General features: G+C 44.3%; 1 protein-coding gene across 4 annotated transcripts in view; it reads right to left on the bottom strand.

The window, feature by feature from the left end:
• Nucleotides 1–26,807, bottom strand: part of MBD5 (methyl-CpG binding domain protein 5) — a 264,996-nt gene that overhangs the window by 52,140 nt on the left and 186,049 nt on the right. For all 4 annotated transcript variants that reach the window (XM_084643358.1, XM_084643357.1, XM_084643360.1 and 1 more), the window contains one exon: nt 19,620–21,755. In XM_084643358.1, the coding sequence (XP_084499484.1) occupies nt 19,620–21,755 (2,136 nt within the window). The remainder of the gene's footprint in view (nt 1–19,619; nt 21,756–26,807) is intronic.

The following is a 26,807-nucleotide window of genomic DNA, read 5'->3' as shown; positions in this document are numbered from 1 at the left end:
AATTATTATTATTAGTGTGTAATTTAACTGGCAAGCTCCAGAAAACATTAAAGACAAATACAAGTTGCCAAGGAAAACAACAGAAGTTTTCTGGAAGAAAAAGGTAAAGTCATTTCGGTGGCCTGGATGGATTCTTTGCTTGGAGTGGCAGAGAAGTCCAAAGCTTCCCTGCTAAGTGGATCTACAATAAAGGCTATTTATTCAAGACTGGTTATTCTTTTTCTGTTTCTGCATATCTGTCTATCATCTTTAAACAATTTTGGACTCCACAAATAAATTATCTGTTTTCCCCTACCTGAAGGAGATTTCTTGTTTGAATTGACAGTAGTTGTATGCAAAAGATGCGTGTCAGAGGAGCAGAAGAAATAAAACAGAATGTAACCACCTTCAAACCATACTTTTCAACCTTACATGGTGACCAAAGAGATGCCCTTTGTCTCGGAAAACATAAATAGTAAAAATGCAGATTAATTTTATAGCAATAAAAGCTATTTATTTTATCTTCTATTAAAAAGCTGCAGCAAATTCCATTGCGTAGCCCCCTGCTCAGATAAAAATCAGAAAGCATCAATTATAATTTAGCAAAACTCCAGAAACAAATACTACTGGAAACTGGGAGTTCAACTACCTTCAGAGAATTGTTAAAGACAGAATCCAATTTTTTATCGGACAACTCACAATACCATCATTCAAGAAATGTAAAGTATTGACAGCTAAACATTACATATAGTTATATATATTACATGAGATGTCAACTGTTGAGCTCCTTGGGCCAAGGATCATGCCTTCTTTTCTGGGAAGCAACTACAATATTATGGCACAAATAAACAAATAAATAAAATATTGCAGCTGAAGTTGACAGAAATCAAGTTAGTAATCATAAGAACAGGATTTCACAGGCTCCCCGGGCTAGCATGTTAGCGGACTGGTATAAATGCTTTTATGACTAGTAAATTTCTCCAGGTGGCAGTCTGGAACCCGTGACAAAACAGTAAAACAAAAGACAAACTGTCCCTCTCCACATGGTACAGTACACAGGAATTAATATGTGGTCTGGAAATATATATCCAGAGTGGTAGGCAACTTCCCCAAAAAAGCTAATTAAAAAGTGAAAATAAAACAAGTTCATAAGGAACCTTTCAAACACTGAGATGACAAGGGTGGTGAGTGGCAACTGAATGACATGTAAGAGAATGAGAATTACAAGTATGTCAAGTAAGTTTGTTTTCTGTCAAGATTATTCTCCTATTAGATACTCATTTCTGCAGACTGAAAGTCTCTAAAACAAAATGTCATAGAAAAAAATATCTCTCTCTCTTTTGCACACACACAGATTGCATGGAACATGACCACATCAACATAATGGAATGGTACGTTAGAGGTTTTGGATTTTTCTCTTTTTAATATGAGTTTGTGATGGTCACATTGGCTCCAAAAGGCAACAACATGCATGAAATGTGTAATTCATCCCAAATGAGAGGGATTAACAATTTACAAATAATTTTAGCATGTTTTATTGATACTATTTTTCATTTCTCATATCTATAAGCCAGACATCCTTAGTACCATGAGTTTGACTGTACAGGTCCCAGAGAACAGAAACCAGAAATAACTACTATATTTTAGAAATCCCTGAAAACATTAAGTAACTTTTTCAAACATAATGTAGCATATTTTAAGGACTTTCCAGGACTAGAAGCATTTCACTGGAAAGCAGGGAAACTTCCTTTTCTAACAGTATAAAACTCCCATTTCTAGCTCTGATATGTCAGGTAAATATTGGTATCTGTTTGTAGTGCAGGATTGAATCCTGAAAGACAAAAAAAGGGTTTATCCACCTTTTGTAATTGTGGTTCTTTGAGATGTGTTGCTCATGTCCATTCCATTGTGGGTGTATGTGCGCCCACATGTGTGGTCGTTACATACTTTTGCCTTAGTGGAGGGGTTCTCAAACTTCATTGCACCGCAACCCCCTTCTGATAACAAAAATTCCTACACGACCCCACAAGGGGGACCAAAGCCAAAGCCCAAACACAAGAGCTTCAGCTCCAGGTGGGGGGCCTGTAACCTGAGCCCTGTCACCCAAGGCTGAAGCCTTTGGCCCTGGGCTGCGGGGCTCAGGCTTTGGCCCCGGACCTCAGGAAGTCTAACGTCAGCCCTGACAAGCCCATTAAAAGGGGTCCCGACCTACTTTGGGGTCCTGACCCACAGTTTGAGAACTGATGCCGTAGCGGGATCCGGAGGGCTGGCTGTGGCACCCTCTGGAGTGCCGCGCTCATGCGGCGGTATATCAGGTGCCACCAGCCCTGCGCCCTCTCAGTTCCTTCTTGCCGACTACTCCGACAGAGGGGCAGGGGGGCGGGTAATGGAATGGACATGAGCAATACATCTTGAGGAACAACAGTTGCAAAAGGTGGGTAATCGTTTTTTCTTCGAGTGCTTGCTCATGTCGATTCCATTGTAGGTGACTCACAAGCAGAATACCTGGAGGTGGGCTCGGAGTTCACAGTCTTTCAGATTGGAGTACTGCTCTGTCGAAACCAGCGTCATCTTAGCTTGCTGGGTCAGCGCATAGTGGAAAGCAAACGTGTGGACAGATGACCAGGTTGCGGCATGGCAAATTTCTTGGGTTGGCACCTGAGCAAGGAAGGCTGCCGATGATGCGTGCACCCGAGTCGAGTGAGCCATCATGATCGCTAGTGGGGGCACCTTCGCCAGCTCATAGCAGTAGTGGATGCAGGCCGTGATCCAGGCCCAGATTCTCTAGGTAGACACTGGGCAACCATTCGTCCTCTCCACGACAGCAAACAATTGTGTAGACTTACAGAACGGCTTTGTTCTATCTATGTAGAAGGCCAGTGCCTGTTTGATGTCCGAGTATGCAGCCTGCATTCCTCATCAGTCGTATGAGGCTTTGACAAGTATGGAGCTGGGAGACGACCTTGGGCAGAAATGCTAGGTGCAGACGCAGTTGGACCTTGTCCTCATAGAAGATTGTATAAAGCGGTTCTGACATGAGTGCCCTGATCTTGGTCACCCTATGGGCCAAAGTTATGGGAACCCAAAAGGAGACTTTCTAGGAGAGAAGCAGGAGGGAACAGGAAGAAAAGGGCTTGAAGGGGAGCCCCCATGAGCCTTGACAACACAAGATGCAGGTCCCAAGGAGGTACCAGGTCCCGGACATGCGGGTAAAGGCGCTCCAGACCTTTCAGGAACTGCACCATCATGGGATGGGTGAAGTCCGTTCTGCCTTGAAACGGAGGGCAGAAGGCCGAAATGGCCGCCAGCTGTACCTTGACTGAAGATAGCGACAGCGCAGCAAATAGTCCAGGATGTCCTGCAGTGGGGCCTCTTCCTCATGAATGCGGCGATCCGAGGCCCAATACGAGTACCGCTTCCACTTTGCCATGTAGGTAGCCCTGGTGGAGGGTTTTCTGCTGGGCACCAGTGGAACACCGCCATTCTTCCTCAGTTAGCCACCCAGTAGCCAGGCAGTCAACTGCCGCGCTGCCAGGTTTGGATGCAGTAGATCACTGTGGTTCTGTACAGCAGATCCGGCCAAAGAGGCAGCTGCAGCGGGATGGGTGCCGAAAGACTCAGCAGCATGCCAAACCAGTGTTGATGAGGCCACGCTGGGGCTTTGAGGATGACTGTCACTTTGTCTTGCTTTACCTTTAGCAGGACCTTGTGGATTAACGATATTGGCAGGAAGGCGTACATCAGTGCTCCCGACCACAGCATCAGGAAGGCATCCAACAGGGAGCCCTTGTCTCTGCCCAGCAGAGAACAGAACACGTGGCACTTTCTATTCTGCCTGGACGCAACAGGTTCACCCAAGGAGTTCCCCACCTGTGGAAAACTAGGCTGACCACCTCCGGATGGAGTGACCATTTGTGGCAAGACAAGAAGGTCCTGCTGAGGTGATCTGCCAGGATGTTCTTGGTTCCGGGCAGGTGGGTGGCTACCAATGAATAGCCTGAGACACACAGAAGTCCCAGAGGTGCTGCCCTGCCTGTTGACGTAATTAATCGCAGCAGTATTGTCTGTCAGAACCTGCACCACCTTGCCTTCCAGATGGGGCAGGAAAGCCTGGCAGGCCAGGCGAATTGCTCTGAGGTCCCTGACATTGATATGAAAGCCTAGCTTGTGTTGTAGCCAGAGATCCTGGGTATTCAGCTCACGCAGATTGGCTCCTGAGCCAAGATCAGACACGTCTGAGACCAGGGTGAGCGACGGAGATGGGGTTGCGAAGGGGACTCCTTGCTGCACCGAATTGGAATCCTGCCACCAGTCCAGAGACAAGAAGAAGATGTGGCTCAGCACCATGACCTGCTCGGTCCAGGGGATGCTTGCTGGGAAAACTGACTGAGGCCAGCCACGCTTGCAGAGGCCTCAGAGGAAGCTGGGCGTGGTTGACCACGTATGTTCATGTGGCCATGTGGCATATCAGTCATAGCCATGTGTGGGCTGTGGTGAGTGGTTGGCTCTTTATGAGGGAGATCAAGTCCATCATAGCCTGAAAATGCACTTCTGGCAGGAAGGCCCTGGCCCGTGTAGAGTCGAGAACTGCTCCAATGAACTCTATGCGTTGGACCAGCGTTAACATGGATTTTTCTGTATTTATTAACAGGCCCAGGTTGCCGCAGATGGAGCACACCAAATCAAGGCTCCTGTGCACCTGCTCCAGGGACCTGCCCTTAATGAGCCAGTCGTCAAGATATGGGAAGATCTGGATCCCTCGACGCCTCAGGAAAGCTGCCATCGGCGCCATGCATTTTGTGAACACCCTAGTGGTCAAGGATAGGACAAAGGGTACCGCTGTGAACTGGAAGTGGTACCCAGCCACTATGAAATGCAGAAAACACCTGCGTCCTGGGAATATGGAGACATGAAAATAAGAGTCCTTGAAGTCAAGAGTGGCGTACCAGCCCCCTGGATCCAGGGAAGGGATGGTGGAGGCCAGGGAGACCATGTGGAACTTCCAACTTCTTGAGAGCCTTGTTGAGGCCCCACAGGTCCAGAATGGGTCTGAGGCCCTCTTTTGCCTTCGGGATTAGGAAGTAGCGGGAGTAGAATCACCTTCCTTCCATGTCTCGAGGAGCCTCTTCCACAGCTCTCAAACTTAGGAGCTTCTTGACCTCCTGATCGAGTTGCTCGTGAGAAGGGTCCCTGAAGAAGGATGGGGAAGTGGGGTGATGGGAGGGAGGAGTGGCCAGAAATTGCAGGGTATAGCCCCGAGCCACTATGTCCAGGACCCAGCAGTCCAACATAACCCACCACCAGGGGGGAAAAGGCCGTTGAGGAAAAAACGGAAAGGATCCGGGCAGTTGACTGGTGCATTGTTCCTGAGTACACCCTCAAAATGTGCACTTCTGGCCCCTCCGGTGCTTCTCTGGGCCAGGCTGTGCAGGAGACTGGGATGACCAAGGGTGGCAGTGGCTGAACCCGACGTCCTATTTCCTTACAGGCCCTTGTTGAGGCTGCCATTGTCAAGGTGGCGGAGGAGGCCAAAATGGCTGTCTCAACACCTGAGGAGTGCGCATCCCCAGAGAGTGGAGGTTGCCCACGTGTCTTTCAGGCTGTGCAGACGCGCATCTGTTTGGTCAGAGAACAGGCAGACACCGCCAAATGGGAGGTCCCGAATAGAGGCCTGCATCTCCTGGGACAGGCCAGCAGTCTGGAGCCAGGAACGGGGCCGCATGACCACCGCCGAAGCGACCACCCATGCAGCTGAACCTGCCATGTCCCAGGCCATTTGGAGGGAGCACTCCTTGGCCATCGCCTGGGACATGGAGTCCTTGAACTTGAGAAGAGTCCCACAACTTATTGCGAACCCCCAAGAGGGCCTGGTGTTTACCACCTGAAACTGGAGCTGGCCATAGAATAAATTTTGCAACTAAACAAATCCAGCCTCTTGGCCTCCTTATTTTTATGGGTGGAACTGATGGGCCACCATTTGTCCCTCTTGTTGGCCACCGAGACGACCAACGAACCCGGTGGCAGGTGGGTGTACAAGTACTCAAACCCATTTGCGGGGACAAATTACTTCTTTTCCGCCCTCTTAGAAGTGGGTGGGCTGGAGGACGGGGTTTGTCAGCTGGTTTTGGCAACGTTCAGGACGCCCTCATGTACTGGGAGCACGACATGGGCTGGGGTGGACCTTGAGAGCACATAAAACTATGTGTTCGACTGCTCCTCCATCTTCTCCGCCTTGAGACCCAGGTTGGAAGCCACTCTGCGGAGCAGCGACTGATACTCCCTAAAATTGTCTGGCAGACTAGCTCTCAAGGGGCCCGCCACCACTTCGCCTGGAGAGGAGGATGAAGATTGGACGACCGGGGGAGGTCTGGCGGTGTCCTCAACCATTGGAGAGGGCAGCCTTGGGGTGAATACCAGCTCCTCATCAACAGTGGCTGCTGGAGCGTCCTGCACTGAATCCAGTGCTGTCGGTGCCATGGGTGCTGACTTTGGCATGTCTGACATGGCGACCGAGGGCTGGCGGGAGTGGGGTAATGGCGTGATGGGAACACCCTATGCGTTCCAATAAGGCCTTTGGGTCGGCCACTGGCCCTGCTGCCAGGTCAGCACCAATGCGGCGGCTGTGCCCTCTGGGCAAGGGGTTGAACTGCGCCTCGGAGCCGAAGAAGTCGTCATCTTCTGGTGAACAAGGTGAGGCTGTGGAGGCTTGGGTTTGGCAGCTCACTGTCGCCACCGGTGACCGATGCCGGGAACAGTCCAACCAGTACCAGGAGTAGGGCGAACGGCGCCATGTCAGGGAGTGACCTCAAGGTCTCAGCGATGGTGACCGACAATGTGACAAAGATGGGTGCTGGGGAGATTGTCAACCCCTGGGCAAGCTCTGGCCTGAAGATGGGGATCGGGATTGCTGTGACGATGACTCGTAGCAGCGAGCCAGAGACCTGGGCCAATGTAGAGACCAAGAATGTGGCAATCTAGGGCTCTGTCTTGGCTCCGGAGACCAGTGGCGCTCACTTGTTTTGTGTAAGGCCTTGCCAGAGGATTTGCCCTCATGGGATCCATTGCCGCATGTGGTGCTGGCTGTGGCAGAGGTGCTCTTAGCTCTCCAGGTGCTGGGGGTCAGAGCGTTGACTGCACTGTCAGCTTGGGCCCTTTATCACTCCCTGAAGTCGGTGGCGGGTCCTTTCAGGGGGGGAACTCCCCAGGGCTGAGAGCCCTTTTGCGGATCCAGAGTGGGCGTAAGGCCTGAGCAGTGTTCTTTGCCCAGTGCACCTTGGTTAGGCTTGCTCAGTGCCATTTTCTTCTTCTTCAGCATAGGTGAAGGGGACGCGCTATGCATCGAAGTTGATGGGCTGGGTGCCGGTTCAGGCCATGATGACTCTGAAGCTGGGCATATGGCAGCCTGTATCAGGAGGGCCCTGAGGCATATTCGCGCTCTCTTTGTGTCCATGGATGAAAGTTCTGGCAGATGTAACACCACTTCTTTACGTGGAATTCCCTGAGGCACTGTAGACAACTCTCATGTGAGTCACTAACAGGCATAGGCCTATTACACAAAGAGCAGGGCTTGAAAACTGGAGAACGGAGCATGTCCCCACTCCACCTGGGGCAAAGTCCCTGCCGGGACACTAACTAAACACATAACAGGTACATAACAATCAGCTAAAAAATGATTAAACTATTTACAGCTGGAAGCACAAAGCTAAGATAAAAGAGAAAACGCTGACCACTTGCAAAGCAAGGGACAGAGGTGCTCCAACTGACCACCACGGGTGGTAAGAAGGAACTGAGAGGGTGCAGGGCCAGCGGCACCTGATATACCGCAGCATAAGCACAGCACTCCAGAGGGTACCACAGCCGGCCCTACAAGACAAAAGTCTCTGACAACCGCAAACGTGGGCGCACACACACCTACAATGGAATAGACATGAGCAAGCACTCAAAGCACGCAAAGAAGGAATTCCCTATTTGAAAAAAAGGAAAAAGTTCTATTTTTTTTAAATGTCAAGTATTTAATACTGCTCAGAGGGTGTGACTATTAGAAGAAGTCCTGAAGGCCAGGCTCAGAAATACTACAAGAAAGACATTCACACATGGTTTTCTTTTAACAGCAGAATCTGTCAACGTAACATAAGAACGGCCATACTGGGTCAGACCAAAAGGTCCATCTAGCCCAGTACCCTGTCTTCTGACAGTGGCCTTTGCCAGGTCCCCCAGACGGAATGAACAGACCAGGTAATCGTCAGGTGATCCATCCCATCCCCCATTCCCAGCTTCTGGTAAACAGAGGCTAGGGACACCATCCCTGCCCATCCTGGCTAATCACCATTGACAGACCTATCCTCCATGAATTTATCTAGTTCTTTTTTGAACCCTGTTGTAGTCTTGGTCTTCACAACATCTTCTGACAGAGTTTCATAGGTTGACTGTGCATTGTGTGAAGAAATACTTCCTTTTATTTGTTTTAAACTTGCTGCCTAATTATTTCATTTGGTGACCCCTAGTTCTTGTGTGATGAGGAGTAAACAACACTTCCTTATTTACTTTCTTCACACCAGTCAAGATTTTATAGACCGTTATCATATCCCCCCTTAGTCATCTCTTTTCCAAGCTAAAAAGTCCCAATCTTATTAATCTCTTCTCATACCGAAGCTGTTCCATACCCCAAACATTTTTGTTGTCCTTTTCTGAAACTTTTCCAATTCCAGTATATCTTGTTTGAGATGGGATGACCCCATCTGCACGCAGTATTCAAAATGTGAGTGTACCATGGATTTATATAGAGGCAATATGATATTTTTTCGTCTTATTATCTTTCCCTTTCTTAATGATTCCCAACATTATGTTACCTTTTTTGACTGCTGCTGCACATGGAGTGGATGTTTTCAGAGAACTATCCACAATGACAGTTCTTGAGTGGTAACAGCTAATTTAGACCCCATCATTTTATATGTATAGTTGGGGTTATGTTTTTCAATGTGCATTACTGTGCATTTATCAACATTGAATTTCATCTGCCATTTTGTTGCCCAGTCATTCACTTTTGTGAGATCACTTTGCAGTAGGGTTGTCAAGCGATTAAAAAAATGAATCGCGATTAATCACACAATTAATCGCACTGTGAAACAATAATAGAATACCATTATTTAAATAGTTTTGGATGTTTTCTACGTTTTCAAATATATTAATTTCAGTTATAACACAGAATACAAAGTGTACAGTGTTCACTTTGTATTTAGTTTTTATTAGAAATATTTTCACTGTAAAAAACAAAAGAAATAGTATTTTCAATTCACATAATATAAGTACTATTATGCAATCTCTTTATCGAAAGTTGAACTTACAAATGTCAAATTATGTACAAAAAAATAACTGCATTCAAAAATAAAACCATGTAAAACTTTAGAGCCTACAAGTCCACCTAGTCCTACTTCAGCCAATCGGTCAGACAAACAAGTTTGGTTACATTTGCAGGAGATAATGCTGCCCACATCTTGTTTACAATGTCATCTGAAAGCGAAAACACGTGTTCACAGGGCACTGTTGTAGCTGATGTTGCAAGATATTTACATGCCAGGGGCGCTAAGGATTCATATGTCCCTCCATGCTTCAACCACCATTCCAGAAGACATGCGTCCATGCTGATGATGGGTTCTGCTCGATAACGATCCAAAGCAGAGTGGACAGATGCATGTTCATTTTCATCGTCTGAGTCAGATGCCACCAGCAGAAAGTTCATTTTCTTTTTTGGTGGTTCGGGTTCTGTAGTTTCCGCATCTGAGTGTTGCTCTTTTAAGACTTCTGAATGCATGCTCCACGCCTCGTCCCTCTTTGAAGTGCCATCTAAAATCTGATTTTTAAACCTTGAGTTGAGTGCTGTAGCTACTTTAGAAATCTCACATTGATACCTTCTTTGCATTTTGTCAAATCTGCAGTGAAAACGTTGTTAAAATGAACATGTGCTGGGTCATCATCTGAGACTGCTATGAAATATATGGCAGAATGCAGGTAAAACAGAGGAGGGGACATACAATTCTCCCCCAAGGAGTTCAGTCACAAATTTAATTAACACATTTTTTTAATGAACATCAGCAGCATGGAAGCATGTCCTCCAGAATGGTGGCTAAAACATGAAGGGGCATACGAATGTTTAGCTATCTGGCACATAAATACCTTGCAATGCCAGCTACAAAAGTGCCATGCAAATGACTGTTCTCACTTTCAGGTGACATTGTAAATAAGAAGCAGGCAGCAGTATCTCCCGTAAATGTAAACAAACTTGTTTTTTCTTGGTGATTGGCTATACAAGAAGTAGGACTGAGTGGACTTGTAGGCTCTAAAGTTTTACATTGTTTTGTTTTTGAGTGCAGTTATGTAACAAAAAAATATAAATTTGTAAGTTACACTTTCACGATAGAGATTGCACTATAGTACTTGTATGAGGTGACTTGAAAAATAGTATTTCTTCTGTTTATCATTTTTACAGTGCAAATATTTGTAATAAAAAAGAATATAAAGTAAGCAGTGTACACTTTGTATTTTGTGTTGTAACTGAAATTAATATATTTGAAAATGTAGAAAAACATCCAAAATATTTAATAAATTTCAATTTTTATTCTATTGTTTAACAGTGCGATTAATCACTATTATTTTTTTTAAAATGCAGTTAATTTTTTGACCGCATAAGTTAACTGTGATTAACTGACACCCCTACTTCGTAGCTCTTTGCAGTCTGCCTGGGACTTAACTATCTTGAGTAGTTTTGTATCATCTGCAAATTTTGCCACCTCCTTGTTTACCCCTTTTTCCAGATGATTTATGAATATGTTGAATAGGACTGGGACCAGTACAGACCTCTGAGGGACAGCACTATTTACCTCTCTTTCTATTCCGAAAGCTGACAATTTATTCCCATCTTGCGTTTCCTACCTTTTAACCAATTACCGATCCATGAGAGGACCTTTCCTCTTATTCCATGACAGCTTACTTTCCTTAAGAGCCTTGGATGAGGGACCTTGTCAAAGGCTTTCTGAAAAGTACACTTTATCCACTGGAGCACCCTGGTCCACATGCTTGTTGACCCTCTCGTCTCGATCATAACAGTGCCAAATGAAACAAAAAGCTGGGTGGACTCCTGTCCACTCCATATAAAAACAAAGGGAACTTTTAAAATCAAGCTTGTGGAGAAGGAACTCACCTGGATGGGAATACAGTACAGGTATGTTAAAAATGTTGGCAAGATAATTAGATCATTGAATAAAGCTCGTTGGTATGCTTCGAAGGATTATCAGTTGAACAGCTGTACCTACGCCCCAACTACTCTTTGTAAATTTGGCATAAGATGGATCAGTCTAGATCCCTGCGAGGAACTATTTTTTAAACCTCGCGCCCATCCTGCCTCCTGCATTGTTTCTTGCACTTTTATCTTGCTCCCACCTGCAGAAATCTTCGATCCCACAAGAGAGTCAGATTCCTCCATTTTACAAAAACAAACAAACGAAAAACAACCCCACCACACCACAGTCAGTTAAAATATTATATATATAAATACGGAATGCAGGCATAATTTTTACCACTAAAAGAATAAAACAAATCTTGCTTAAACTATGTAAAAAAATACTTTAGCCCCTGTTATAATAGACATCAAATCTCCTTCTATCCCTCGCTTAAATTTAGGTACTAAAACCTTTATTTAAAAAAAACCAAACTTGCTTTACATTGTTGAAATTTTATTTATGAACAAACTGACAAGAGATTTAATGTTTTTCCGCAAATTACTGCAGTCTGTTTTTTTTCCTACCCAATCCAGCCCACAACAAACATTTTATCTGCTCCCACTATCATGGCAGCAGGTTGTGTGGGACCCACAGGATCCCAGTCCCGCTGCAGGGCTCTAGATCAGTCAATGGAACTCAAAGTATATTCACTCTGCAAACTGACCTTACTTACCAAGAAAATGAACTTCCATACAAGAATGGTAAGATCATAGGTATAGAGTAGATAAAAACAGCTTTCCCCAGCTTAGTCTGGACCTCATTAATAACCCATGAAGACTCTTTAAATTGGGGTTTCAAAGGCATTAAACCTGACATGAACCTTGTGAAACAAGGGATTACATGGAAACTGGTCTACCTTCATCACACTCATAATAAGCTGAAATAGCTGCCAAAGTAACATGGAGGGAATTTCTCTTTTACCTTTTTGCTTTGTTTTAAATAGAATTAAAAACGATGGGTGTCTAAATTAGCTGTTACACTCAAGAAAGATCTTGGAATCATTGTGGATAGTTCTCTGAAAACATCTGCTCAACGTGCAGTGGCAGTCAAAAAAAGCTAACAATGTTAGGAACCATTAGGAAAGAGATAGCTAAAAAGACAGAAAATATCACATCACTATATAATTCATGGTACGTCCACACACCTTGAATACTGTATGCAGTTCTGGTCACCTCATCTCAGAAAAGATACATTTGAATTGGAAAAGGTACAGAGAAGGACAACAAAAATGATTAGGATTATGGAACAGCTTCCATAAATAAGAACGATAAAAAAGACTGGGACTATACAACTTGGAAAATAAATAACTAAGTGGGGATATAGTAGAGATCTAAAAAAATCATTGATAGTATGGAGAGAATTTATAGGGAAGTGTTATTTACCCCTTCACAGAAGACAAGAACCACGGATCACGCAATGAAATTAATAGGCAGCAGGTTTAAAACAAACAAAAGGAAGTATTTCTAAACACAATGCACAGTCAACCTGTGGAACTCATTGCTAGAGGATGTAGTGAAGGCCAAAAGTATAACTGGGTTAAAAAAAAAGAATGAGGTAAGTTAATGGAGGATAGATCTATCACTGGCTATTCACAAAGATGGTCAGGGAAGCAACCCCATCCTCTGGGTGTCCTTGAACCCCTGACTACTAGAAGCTGGGACTGGATGACAGAGGATGGATCACTCAAAATAGCCCTGTTCTTTTCATTCCCTTCAAAGCATCTGGCACAGGCCACTGGCAGAAGACAGGATACTGGGCTAGATGGTCTGACCCAGTATGGCCATTCTTAGGTTCTTATGTTCCCTGTCTGAGGCTTTTTTCAACTCACTAATGAAAAAGCAGTAAAATGTTACCACATCCTATAAGAATTTAGGTCAGACACCTATTAGAGGTGTCTGCCTCTAAACCCCATTATAAATCAAAAGGATTATACAAAAAAATGTTAAAGAAAAGGAGTTTTTCTTACCCATAACTTTCAGGAGAGACCCAACAGTAGGGCATGATTCCATGATAAAGGGCAGGGTTTAGCTACTTTCCAGAGAACCTTGCTCTTGGCAAGGATTATATGGCCACCCAGTAAACCTGTGCTCCTACATCTGAGAAAGAGGCCAACTGGGAGCTACCCCAAGCCACCTTGTCCCTCCCTACTGAGGGTAATCTTAGCCCATTCGGGTCATGAAATTATACTCTCAGACCCTGTAACATGAGTCAGTAGCATAGGCACTTTCTTTCTTTCTTTCTTTCTTTCTAAAACAAAAGTCTTGCCTGAGACCCATTTCTCTCCCCGGACTCAGGGACCATGTCCTCATTCCCACAGGTATTGTCGCAGGAAAACCTGTATCAGAGTAGTAGAGATCCAGGAGAGTTCCTCTCACAAACCTTAAAAAGGCCTACACACACTTTCATAGTTATTGTTTCCGATTTAAAAATATAAATTTGCATTACATGACTGTAATATCTATATAAAAATATCCTTGCATTCCTTGCCTCAAGTTCTACTGATATAAGAGTTCAGCTGTCTTATTATTAATTATTTGTATTATTATGTATTTGTATTATAATAGCACTGAGGAGCCCCAGCCATAGACCAGGACCCTGCCGTGCTAGGTGTTGTAGAAACACAGGACAAATAGTCAGTTCTTTCTCTACTTTCTCTTAAATATAAAAGAAAAGCAAATGGATAGACAGAGAGACAGGGGAGTACAAGGTAATAATGAGACAATATTGGTCAGCATGACAGGCAGTGCTTTCTGCAACCCAGCAACTTAACTGTTGTCAGTATTTTGTAGGCTTCACGGCAGAGGAGGGTTTTAAGGAGAGATCTGAAGGAGGATAATGAGTTACTTTTGTTGATGCTTAGGGAGGAATTCATTTAAAGCATGAGGGGCAACATAGGAGAAAGCACAAAGGTGCTTGTTTGAAAATTTCACAAGTGGACAGTGAAGACTGGCATCAGGAGTTGATCGCAGGTGACAGCTGGCCTTTTGATACTTAATAAGAGATGATAGATAGGGTGGGGATAGGTTGTGAAGGGCCTTTAAAGTGAAAAGAAATAGATTAAGTTTGCTATGATAGCAAAAAGGGAGCCAATGGAGAGATGCAAAGAGAAGATGATATGGTCAAAGAGATGGGCTAGGGAAATGATCTTTGCAGCATCATTCTGAATAGATATGAGTGCTTCAAGATTGCATTTGTCAAGAGGTAAGGGTGTTTCAATAATCACGATGCAACATGATGAGAGCCTGGACTTTGAAGATGGACTTCCTTCCTTTGAAGTTTTTAAGGTCAGGCTTGACAAAGCCCTGGCTGGGATGATTTAGTTGGGGATTGGTCCTGCTTTGAGCAGCGGGTTGGACTAGATGACCTCCTGAGGTCCCTTCCAACCCTGATATTCTATGATTCTATAAAGAGTTTATATTATATTTTGTGCATGGATCGGAAAGGCTGTATCTTATGTTATGCAGAAAGAATCTGCAAGACTTGACCTAGTCTGGATGTGAGGACCTAGAGAGAGGTCTGAGGGCTTGTCTTCACTACAGGGAGATTGATGCTGCTGCAATTGATGCAGGTGTTGATTTAGTGGGTCGAGTGAAGACCCCCTAAATCGACGGCAGAGCACTCTCTAGTCGACCCAGGTACTCCAGCTTGCTGAGAAGAGTAAGGTAAGTCTCTCCCATTGATGCAGCACAGTGAAGACACTGCGGGAAGTCGACCTAGACTACATTGACTCCAGCTTCGTTATTCATGTAGCTGGAGTACCGTAACTTAGGTTGAGCTACTCCGGTAGTGAAGACAAGCCCTCAGACAACAACTGAGTTAAATAACAAGGGAGATGGGGGCTGGCATTCATGAGTCCCTTTAAAATTTGTTAGCACTTATTAGGAATGAACATTCAAGAACAGAGGCACCTGTATCGAAACAAGGAAATAAAATCCACCTGCAAAATTCTTCACCTACCATAAACTTTACAGTAACAAATAAGTATTTCCAGCTCACCCTATCAAGGCCTTCCTTTTTTATGAGTTGTGGCCACATCTAATGGCATAGACGATTGATGTGGTGATTACTAGGTCAATTAATAACACCTCTCAGAAGGGAAGGATGGTCTTGTGGTTAAGGTATTAGACTGGACCTTAGGAGCTCTGTGTTCAGTTGCTGGCTCTGCCACAGTCTTGCTGTATGACTATAGACAAGTCAAGGTGGGTAGTAACAGAAGTTTGTCCAATAAAAGATATTACCTCACCCACCTTGTCTCTCATATACTTTGAGACCAAACACCACTATAGGCAAGTCACTTCATCTCTCTACACCTCAGCCCCCAGCTGTAAAATGAGTATGAAGATAATACTGAGTTCTACTATCCCTTGTCTCTTTAAATTGTAAGCTTTTTAGGACAGGGATCATCTCTAACTCTGTATTTGGACATTGCCTAGTTCAACAAGGTCCTGAACTCAGTCAGGACCTCTAGGTGAGGCTGCTGCACAAAGAGTAAATTAATAACAACATTGACCTGATGGACATGGGTTAACTCTGGAAGAATTTGTTCTATCCTTCAAGCAGGAAGTTTCCCCTGAATCTTTCAGCCCTCATTTGTTAAGGATATTGGACAGTAATCTGACCTGTTAACATCCTAACCAGGGAATGCGTGACAAAACGTGGAAAAAGAGTTAAAAATGTGTAACACTACCTTTCTAAATAAGTGTAAACGGTTCCTCCTGGTTAGAATCATATTATGCACATTGTTTTCTTTCTTTTGGTGCATTCATATAACCACCCCACACTATTTCCCCCCCGCCACCCCCCGGATGCTAATCTCTTCTATCCTGTTACTATTTCAAACCTCAAACTTTTTCAAAACCTAAAGCCATTTAAAATGTTTCATTAATTGTTATGTTTCAATTACATACAAAAACTACATTAAAAGAAAATTATTTGTGTAGCACAACCATCTAGAAACTAGGTAATGACCCTTTATGCATAGCTCATCTTAAATGATCACTCTCCTTACAATGTATATTTTTTCATGGTCTGTGTGTATGTATAAAATCTCCTCCCTGTACTTTCCACTTTATGCATCCGATTAAGTGAGTTATAGCTCACGAAAGCTTATGCTCAAATAAATTGGTTAGTCTCTAAGGTGCCACAAGTACTCCTTTTCTTTTTGCGAATACAGACTAACACGGCTGTTACTCTGAAACCTGTCTTTATGCATATGCACTATGATGCAGTCTTTAATTATATGATCACATTTGATTTTTTCCACAGGATCCCTGCCTCATTCATTGCAGAGGATGGACAGTGCTCTAGGAATAAGGCAGTTACATTTTCTCAGTCAACATGTAGCCCAATGCATTATTCACTGCACACCACCCAAACCCAGTACTGAATATGTAATCATTTTTTTCCAAGTGTCTCATAAATATTAATGAATTTAACCTGCACAACTCCCCCAGGAGATAATGAATTTAGCTTCACAACTCCCTTGGCAGGTAAGGAAGTATTATCATCCACAATTTACAACAAACACATGAATCATGATCAGGATTAGAACCCTGAATCTTCAGTACTGCAGCACAGATCTCCACAACTACATCTACTGGACTAACTATATTAGCTAGCAGCAAGAGAAAGCTGTTCTCCTTTAGTGGCTGGTTCACACAGGCTGATGCACCACACAGTGATACAGTGGGTTATCTATGCCCTGTTTTACAGACAGCATAGCCAAGGACAAAGATATGGCAGTTTATTTCTGAGAGGCAGTGGGGCTCAGTGACTATAATTTGGGTCTGCCATATTAGAGCTGGGATCTTCAACTTCTGTAAACTCACAATGGGGTAGGAAGCACTGATTAATAGTGAGAGATGTGAAGTGAAGGGTATGGAAATATTAACGCCAGTCATCAGAAGAAGTGAATCTAGAACTCTAGTGTCCATGGCAAATGGTGGTGAGTTCCTGCTCCAAATGGTATCCTAGAAAAGGGGGGATGTGCTGGAACCTTCCTGGATGTGGCTCAGTTAGCACAGCTCACTGTTCCCCTTTCCCATCCCTCCGCTCTTTCAGCCACAGCTGGGCAGTTTCTGCCCTGAGGATTTCCAGTGTCAATTGCTGTTGCAATAGTGGCCATAGCGGCCCAGCCTTAGATTATACAGAGATTTTGTTATCCTGCAAAATTATGCTGAGCACCACAAATCAGAGATGGGACATGACAATTTTCAATACCTTATAACAGCCAAATTTAAACAGGATTTCATGAGATGAACAGAAAAGGCCTGGCCCTACTCTCAAGGAAATTCCATGACCTAATTTCAAAGGCATGCTGCAAGCAATGGAGGAGTTAGGATCTTTTGTAATGGAAAGTGATAGATAATCTGTAATGTAGGGGTTTTTACCGGATTCCTCTATGCTTCAGTTGTTTTTGAATAGTGTTTGCAATCAAAATATTACAGCATTGAGACCCAGAAAAATGAAATTGACTTAATTGATTTTCACTGCTCAAGCTGAGAGAAGTGCAAAAAATACGAATAGTAAATTGGATTTTTTTAGATTTCACTTTTAGAGCCAAATTTTGTCATCCTTATGCTTAAGAGTTCCTTGAAATAAAAGGTGCTATTTGTGGAATAAGAAAACATGGAGTTAGGATGGAAAAATCTGACCCTCTGATCTAAAGTATTATTAAAAGCACATGCTAATAGCCAGCTATCTAGTTCTTGTTGATTCTTCCATTTGTCACAGTAACTAGTTTCTGATTAGTAAACATTAGGACTACTTGTCACTCAAACTGGCATTTAAAACCAATTAAGGAGTAACTGTTTCACAATGAATTAGCAACTAAAATATGTAAAAAACAAACCAAAAACCCCACAAAACTAAACTCAAATAAAGTAGAGTATCCAAAATCCACAGCACACTTCTTTGGCTAAATCACTCTTGTACATTGGTATAGACTGTACATGTCTGACACTTCCTAACTTCTTATACAATAGTTATGATCCTGCTGTGACTTTGACAAAAAACTATAGTGGCATTGTATGGTAGTGGGTGATCCTACAAATAACACAGAAATGCAGATGGACTGCTAACTTTTAGTACCAGCTTACTAGTTATAGAATATGTTTAGAAAGTTCAGGTCTGTATAATTCCAAGGTCTGTCTGCTAAATAATTTAGAGGAAATGGATTTACCTCAAAATCAAAAGATAATCATCATCCCATCACTAGCAAAACAATGTGTTATGGAGGATTGGATTTGGTCAATCATTAGACAAAGGACATAATGCCATCAGTGCTCAATACATACAGGGAGTGTTACTGAAAGGGAAAGATGGAAGTGTTTTCAGTTTGCTGATATTTGGCTCTCTATCTCCATTTTATCCAACACAGAAGATGTGGCTGAGCTTCTTTTGCAGTATTGTGTAGTGACTGGGCATCGATTTGAATGAACTGGCAGAGGCTTAATCCAAAGAAGACTCAGATGGCATTGGTAGGTTGGGAGAAGCAGCCACAGAATGTAATAATGATTATGTTGGTTTCTGTTATTGAGGGTGTTTGCTTGCTGCTTGTCACTTAACTTAGCAATTTTGGGATCTTGTTACCCATCCAGCTGTTAGATGTTCATAACCATGATGGTATCTTTTCCCATCTGTGTCTGGTCAGGAGGTTACAACCTGCACTCTTGGATATGGACTTTGTTACCTTTATCCGAGTTTTCGTCGATTAGACTACTGAAATGTGTTCTATATGGGGATTCCTCTTAAATCAACCCAGCAACTGAAGCTGGTGCAGAAGGCAGTGCTCTGCTTATTAAGCGTATCTTGCCTTGACCATGAGCAGTGCACCAGAGTCTGCCTGTGGATTTCTGGGTAGAGTTTAAAGGTGTTGCTTAGGACATATAAAGCTCTGATCATATTGAGAAGTGATCCCTTGAGAACCCTCTCTGTCCGTGCCATACTACCACAGCCCCAGAACTCTGAAATTCACTCCCCTGGGTTTTAAATAGCCCCAGTCTGTTGACCTTTAGGATATGCTCAAAACTCATCTATTTGGGCATATGTCTGGGGACAGTTGAGGTTTTTATCAGCCTGGACAGGTATATAGATTTTATCTATTGGGAGTATTAGTTTTGTAGGCGGTAATGGGGAGGGGGGCACTCCGCATTTTGTGAACATGATGCTTTGGTGTAAAGAAAATGTGATTTTAGTCTACTGCTGTTTTTGTCTTGGTCTGTTTGTGTTTTTATCTGGTAATCAGTCTGAGACAGGCATACTTTTTATGCCTGTATGAGTAAATGACAATATACACTTAGAAACAATTCATAACGTAGCTCAAAACTGTCAGACATTCAGGTACTCTTTTAAAAGGAAACCTACCTGCTTCAGGACTTGTTTGATTACAGCTGCTAACAATGCTGTTTGGTATCACTGGAGTGGAGGAGGCGTGGATTCTTGACTGAGGTGGGTTCAGATGTAATGAATTTCCTAAAGCCATTCCTGACTGACTAAGCACCCCACAGTTCCCACTAGCCTGCATCTGATTTATTAAGCCTGCAAGATGGTTGTTTGGGCCTGGGCTAGTACCATGGACAAAGTTAGTGTTTGCATTCTGGCAGTGCATACCTTCCCCTCTTAAAGGTAAGCTCTGTGTCAATGAATTCTGAAGAGTGCCAGAGTTCATATTGGCGTCTGTAAAATGCATCTGGTTAGCAGAACAAGGCAAAACAGTATTTGAGCTCCCACAACCGGTGGTACTATTGCTGTTCATGTGAGAACTTTGACAACTCATGGACTGAAGTAACTGAGACATAGAACTGATGGGAAATGAACCTTGATTTTGCTTTCTTATCAAATCAGATCCAGGCTTAGGAACTCCAGAACTATCCAAATGAGACTGTCTAAGCAAACTCAATACTGTGGTAGTTGGTTGTTTTCTTTTCCTCAAAGGGTCTTTTTGCTGAGACATCAGTTTATCTCGTAGTGCTGCTCGACCACTTTGCCCTTCACTTGTTGGTAGAAGCATGTTGGCAGCAGGAGGAAACATGGTGTTTAAAGTGCTATGTCCTTCATTGTTGCCACCACTGGCAACAGTTCCAGAATTGCTACTGCTGCTATTGTTGTTACCAGCAAGTTTATTTTGATTTGCTAGCTGTGCTTTGGCTGCTGCTGAGAGTAAACTACTTGCTGGAAAAGAGGCAGCATTGTGCTGATTCAAGATCTGATTTAAAGGCATTCCCAGCAAACCAGGCTGACTCTTCAGGGGACCACTTCCAGCAGATGCAGTAGGAAAAACTGCATTGCTTGGGGGATTTAATACATTACTCATTCCAGCAATTATCGGGTTAGGGATGTCCTTGTACTGATGAAGTCCATCAGGCTTGGTGGAAGGGCTTGATGGCATAGATGGTCTTGGAGACCCTATTGTTGATCTTGGTGACCTGGGAGGAACTTTGATACCACTACAGGATGACTGTGGTCCTACTGGAGGCAGCATGAAATTTCCATGATCTGATGATGTGGAAGATGAACGTGATCTTTGGGGAGACGCCTCAATCCTTCCAATCCCAGATGCCATCATATGGACTGGGGATGTCACTGGTGAAGGAGAGAGGGAAGTTGAAGCTGAATGCTGAACTCTTTGTACATGACTTCCATGGTTCATGTGACCAGGTTTTACAGTTGGCAAAGGGAGATTGCTTGGCAAAGGGACAACAGCAGGAGGCATGCTTACATTCATTACAGGTACCTGAGAATGGACATTAGAATGGTAAGTAGTTGGGTTAATGATAACAGGATTCTGATTAATTGGCTTGCTAGGAATAGGGTCAAGAATGCCAAGTGGATCCTTCTCTGATGTTAATGGCTTTTTCTGAAGAGCACAAGAAGGTGGAGGAGGTGGAGGTGGGCCTTGGGGTGGTTTATGGTGAAACATTGCTCGTGGTAGTTCCATACTAGCTGAAAAATTACACATGGGTTTTTTCATTACTGGGCTTTTTGTGGTCAAGGTTGGGGAAAGAGGTATATTAGTCCTTCCAGCCATTGCACAGGATGACTGAACTGGAGAACCATGTAGCATTAGTGAAGGTGGAGATAAAGGAGTCCTGTTCACGTGAACAGGACTAGAGTTGGGCGCTCCATGAAAATTGGAATTGTTTCTTGTGAAAACATCAGGGCTTCCAAGTGGATCAGTCCTAGGAGAGATTGAGCCATCTCCATATATCTGTGATCCTGATGAAGCTGGACTAGGCATTCCACCATGACTGCCACGATATGGAGACTTCTGTCCATGATCGTTACTGCCCAATCTCTGCCTAGGATAGACAGAATGAAGATCTTGTTGCTGGCTTCCAGTCACTTCTTGTACATAAAGCCTACCCATGGCATTAGATGCCCCTATCATTAACTTGAAAGGAGTTTTACATTCTGGGATCACAGAATTTGTAATTCCTTCGTGTGATTTATTCCTTATTGATCTTGGAGTTGTTGCTTGAGAAGGTACTACTGGAGTTGCACCTGATATTAAAGAAACAGTAATTAATATTTTGAAATCTGTTAAAAAATTAAGTTTTGCACATTCATGTACATCTATAGCTATTACATATAAAAACAAAGAAAAAGTTATTTAGGTTCCAAAACAAATACTCAGAAGTTAGGAAATCCAAGATTTATGGTTGCCTGTTCAAAAATAGTACACAATCATATAATTAAAGACTGTGTCATAATGCATATGTACAAAAGAAGCAAAACTGAGGTTGCATGGGCAATCGGACACAAGTCATTTCCTAACTTTCAAGTGTTTGACTTCGCTATTTAAATAACTTTCTTTTGGCATAGAAAAAACTAAATTGTTTCATATTTCCCCCCCAGATGATTGTTTTCACCTATGTTTTGTGCAACTGTAACAACCCTCCCTGCATCATGCATCATCATTAAGGCTACGTTTTAGTCACAGGTATTTTTAGTAAAAGTCATGGACAGGTCATAGGCAGTAAACAAAAATTCACGGCCCGTGACCTGTCTTTGACTTTTACTAAATACCCCTAACTAAAACTTGGGTCAGGGGGCCGCGAGTGCTTGGGGGGGAGAGGAGAGGCGGTCTGTGGGTGATGGGGGGGGGGGAATCCTGGGACCCGCGTTGGAGGGAGCGGTGGCACGCGGCCTGGGACCCCTGCTGGTGCTGGGGGTGGGGTTGGTAGGGTTAGCAGGCTCCCTACCCCTCTCTGACCGGCATGTCGCTGCAGCTCCTAGCGGGAGAGGTGGCAAGGGGGGCTCCGCATGCTGTTCCTGCCACAAGTGCCGTCTCCGCAGCTCCCATTGGCTGGGAATGGCAGCCAATGGGAGCTGCAGGGGAAGCACCTGTGGGCGTGGGCAGCGCGCAGACCCCTGGTCCCTCCGCCTAGGAGCTGCAGGGACATGCTGGTGGGAGCCGGGTAGCCCCCCTCCCCAGGTAAGTGCCACCCTGCACCCCAAGCCCCTGCCCCCTCCCACACACTCAAACTGCTGCTGCTGGCCACTGTAGAAGTCACGGAGGTCACAGAAAGTCACAGAATCCATGACTTGTGGGACCTCTGTGACAGACACAGCCTTAATCATCATCAGGGTTTGACCCCCCAAACTTTCAGCACTTCAACACAGGCTGCTACCACTTCAGCTATCAGACTCACTAGGTTATCTGGCAGCAGCAGAAGGTGGTTATTCCAAAGGAAAAATGGGCATCTGGCATCATGCACTGGGTGCAGTGGGCATATGCTGTGCCCAGTTCTGCTCTCTCTCTGTCACACCCCGCTCCACAGGAGAGGAGGGGCTCCTGTTCCATATGGGAGGAGAGGATGGGCTGCTGGAGCCATGTACTGGGCCTGAGGGGCTTACAGGGCGAGACCTGCATCTCTCTCTCTCTCTCCCTCCCTGTGTTCCCCTAAAAGTAAGGGTAGCTCATGGCTGCTGATGGAAAATATGGGATAGAGTCATGTGCCAGCTCTGGGAGTGTACTGGAGGTGGGGGCTCCCAGTCCAGCTCTTCCACAATTGTTGCCACAATAGCTGCTCTTGCAGCTCCTCGGCATTCCCAGTGCAGTGTATGGTTGTGTTGCTGCTGCTACTTCAGCGGCGGCTTGGGCTGAGCTCTTTAAAATGTTTGTATGCAGTTATTCTTTTGTTGTGATGCCGAAGTTTTCCTGTGGAATGCAAACAACTGAAGGGAAATGGTGATTTTTAAACAGTCTATAAGTCAGCTACACCTGATTGAAATTTCAAAGGCCTGTTGCAAACAACAGAGACGTTCAAGCGTCTCAAAAAGTAAAAATAAAAAATCCCAAGAAACTTTTATAATGAAAAGCACTAGGCAACTAATCATAAAGGTTGCTTCTCGTTCCCCCTGAAATAAAACAAGGAACCATGAAAATAACCATCTAAGGCAAACAGGGCTAAATTCTCTCCCCAACATGCAGCTTGAATAAAGTGGGCCTTGTGCTGGAAAGTCTCTAGGCTGGATATGGTCCTTCCTAGTCCCCCACCTGGCTGCTCTCTAAGCTGCAATAACCCCTGGAAACGCTGCATCACACTCAGTAAGGGACTATGGCCAATAACCTGAAAGCCCCTTTTCACACTTACCGCTCTTGGGGTATGTCCACATAGCAGCTGGAAGTGTGCCTCCCCCAGGTAGACAGACTCACATTAGCGCTGGTTGAGCTAGTTCAATTAAAATAGCAATGTGGATGTTCTGGCACAAGTGACGGCTTGGGCTTGCCACCTGAATCCAAGCCTGCCCAACCCTGTGGGTCTGAACGCAGGTGACTAGCCTAAGCTGCATCCCTGCCGCAACATCCACACTGATGTTTTAAGTGTGCTAGCTCAAGCAGGGCAAAGATGAGTAATGTCTGCCCAGGCTGGGAGGCAAACTTCCAGCGGCAATGCAGACGTGTATCTAGTGGAACAACACAGGGCTTTCCACGGCCTTTATTTGGGCCATATGATTTGGCTCTTAAAGTGCTTCTACATTGATTATTAAAATGTAAAGTTAAAACAATAAGTTTAAATGTATCATCTTTTTTCATTAAAATTTGAAGTCACCTTTTCTGTCTCTAATTGTAATTGAGGAACCATATGGGTTTTTAATTATTTATATTTTAATTCTAGGCAATCATGTATATCAATATTAGCTTTTAAAAAATAGTATGCTGAAAGTACAAAATGGTAGGACTGAACAATACTTTGAGTATATGACGACATTAGAATATCAAAAACACAAAAAGAAAAAGCCAGGCCAAATTATTTAGAATGAATGGATATATTACTATGAAAAAGATATTCAATTTTGAAAAGTTTAAACAAAAACCTTTCAATTAGGTGAATATAAAATTATTTATTTTATCTTTGAATTGCAGAAATGATGTCATTGTTGTCGTCGTCGTAGTATTTATTTATTAAGGATTTACAGTATGTAAGCTCAGTATGTTAGGATTTGAGTTGCATGTAGGGGGTTGGAAGGGAACTCTCTTTTTTTTCACGGTGGGAGGGCCTTATTTAGAGTGTGTACACATGTGTACATATGCAAACGGTGTACTTTTGCATTACAGATATACTGTAAGTGCATAATAAATTAGGTAGTCCTGATTCCAGCCTCAGTACTAGTTCTCACACATAGATAAAGATTGCTTTCCTTTTCTACCTACCAATATCTATTTTTTCTAAATCTTCTATTTCCTCTTTTTGCCTTAGTGATGGCATCATAAGCAGCAGAAACAAGTACAGAAGCTTTTATGACAAGTTTGCTTACTTCTAGGTACTTGCACCTCAGATTGCATTTGTTTCACCTTACAGAGCACCTCTGCATTCTTGGCATGCAGCCTCAGAATATGCAAAATTTAATTTGGATAAGAGAAACTGCACATTCAAATACATGCAAAGGTGCATATAAATCCCCCCACTGACAAGCAGTAAATTCCCACCTCCCCAGTAACTAGCGTTGCCAACTTTCTAATTGCAGAAAACCGAACACCCTTGTCCCACCCCTGCCCCGAGGCCTCACCCCTTCTTACTTCATCCCTGCTTCCTCTCCCCCACCCTTGCTCACTTTCACCAGGCTGGGACAGGGGATTGGGGTGAAGGAGGGGGCTCCGGGCTGGGGGGTAGGATCAAGGGGTTTGGAGTGTGGGCTGAGGGGTGGGGCCAAGGGGTTCGGAATGTGGGAAGGAGATCCGGGATAGGGCAGAGAGTTGGGGGGGGAAGGAGGGGATGAGGACTCTGGGGTGGGGCCAGGGATGAGGGTTTGATGGGCCTCCAGGCTGAGGGGTTTGGAGTGCGGGAGAGGGCTTAGGGATAGGACAGGGGTGCAGGAGGGGGTACAGGCTCCAGGAGGGAGTTTAGTTGTGTGAGGTGGTTCCGAGCTGGGGCAGGAGGTTGGGACATGAGGGGCTTGGGCTCTGGATGGTGCAAACATCAGGTGGCCCAGCATTTCCTGGGGATGGAGAAAGTCTGCGTGGTTCCTGGGAAGCGGCAACATGTTCCTGCCGCTCCTCGGCAGAGGGGCAGACAGGGGGCTCTGCACACTGCCCCCGCCTGCAAGTGCTGCCCTCTCAGCTCCCATTGGCCCATTCCCCGGCCAATGGGAGCTGTGAAGCCAGCGTTCAGGGCAGCGTCTGTGGGTGAGAGCACCGCGTAGCGCTCCCCTGGCCACCCTTCCACCTAGGAGCTGGAGGGATATGCCGGCCGCTTCCTGGGAGCCACGTGGAGTTGGGCACAGAACCTGCCTGCCCCGCTGCAGCCAATCGGAGTTTTCGAGGCCCAGTCAGCTATGCTGACTGGAGCTGCCAGGGTGCCTTTTCGAGAGGGCGTTCCGGACATAAACCTGATGCCTGGCAACCCTACCAGCGACAAGGCCACCATGCACATGCACTGCAGTGACAGGACAGGCCTTCATCCTAGTTGCCAGTCTCTCCCTACTACACTACTATGACAAACTGCCTTCCACTACTCCTTAACAGCTGCAGAAACTAACCCAACCTGTAAGAAATATACATAAATGTGTATGTTTCAACCGCAATCAGATGGCTTATTCAAATGCATGCAACATTTGACTCTGTGACTAAATTACAAAAGCAAATCTATCCAAGTACATACCACGGAACGTGGCCTATAGACACATATTACAATGTATGGAAGTGTGCCTATCTAAAGAGGCAATCTTCTTATATTTGCTGGGGCACTTAGTTTTGGGAGGAGCTGTGTTTTGGAAGGGTTTCTTCAACTGGGAGATGGATAATAGTGTAGTCAGGAAGGAAAGTAGGGAAAACTGGGCAGCTGGGATTAGTTGGCTGGGGATAAGCATATCATTTTATTTCTTCTTTCCTTTTATAGAAATAGAATATAAAAACTACATGAAGAAAGCTACAGTACATTCATGCAAAGATGAAGCTGAAAATAGAAATGCACAGCAGTCACAAAACTCCAAAGTTAAGGATCCTAATAGCATTAGTTACATTGAACATATGTATTAAGGCAGACCTTTAAAATCATAAATGGTAATTAAAAAATACTAAAGTACATATGTACCATGTACAGTTGTGTC

The sequence above is a fragment of the Lepidochelys olivacea genome (assembly GCF_965140295.1).
Source record: "Lepidochelys olivacea isolate rLepOli2 genome assembly, chromosome: 11".
Taxonomy (NCBI): Eukaryota; Metazoa; Chordata; order Testudines; family Cheloniidae; genus Lepidochelys; species Lepidochelys olivacea.
The sequence above is the reverse complement of the archived record's forward strand: the minus strand, read 5'-3'. Positions and strand labels throughout refer to the sequence as shown.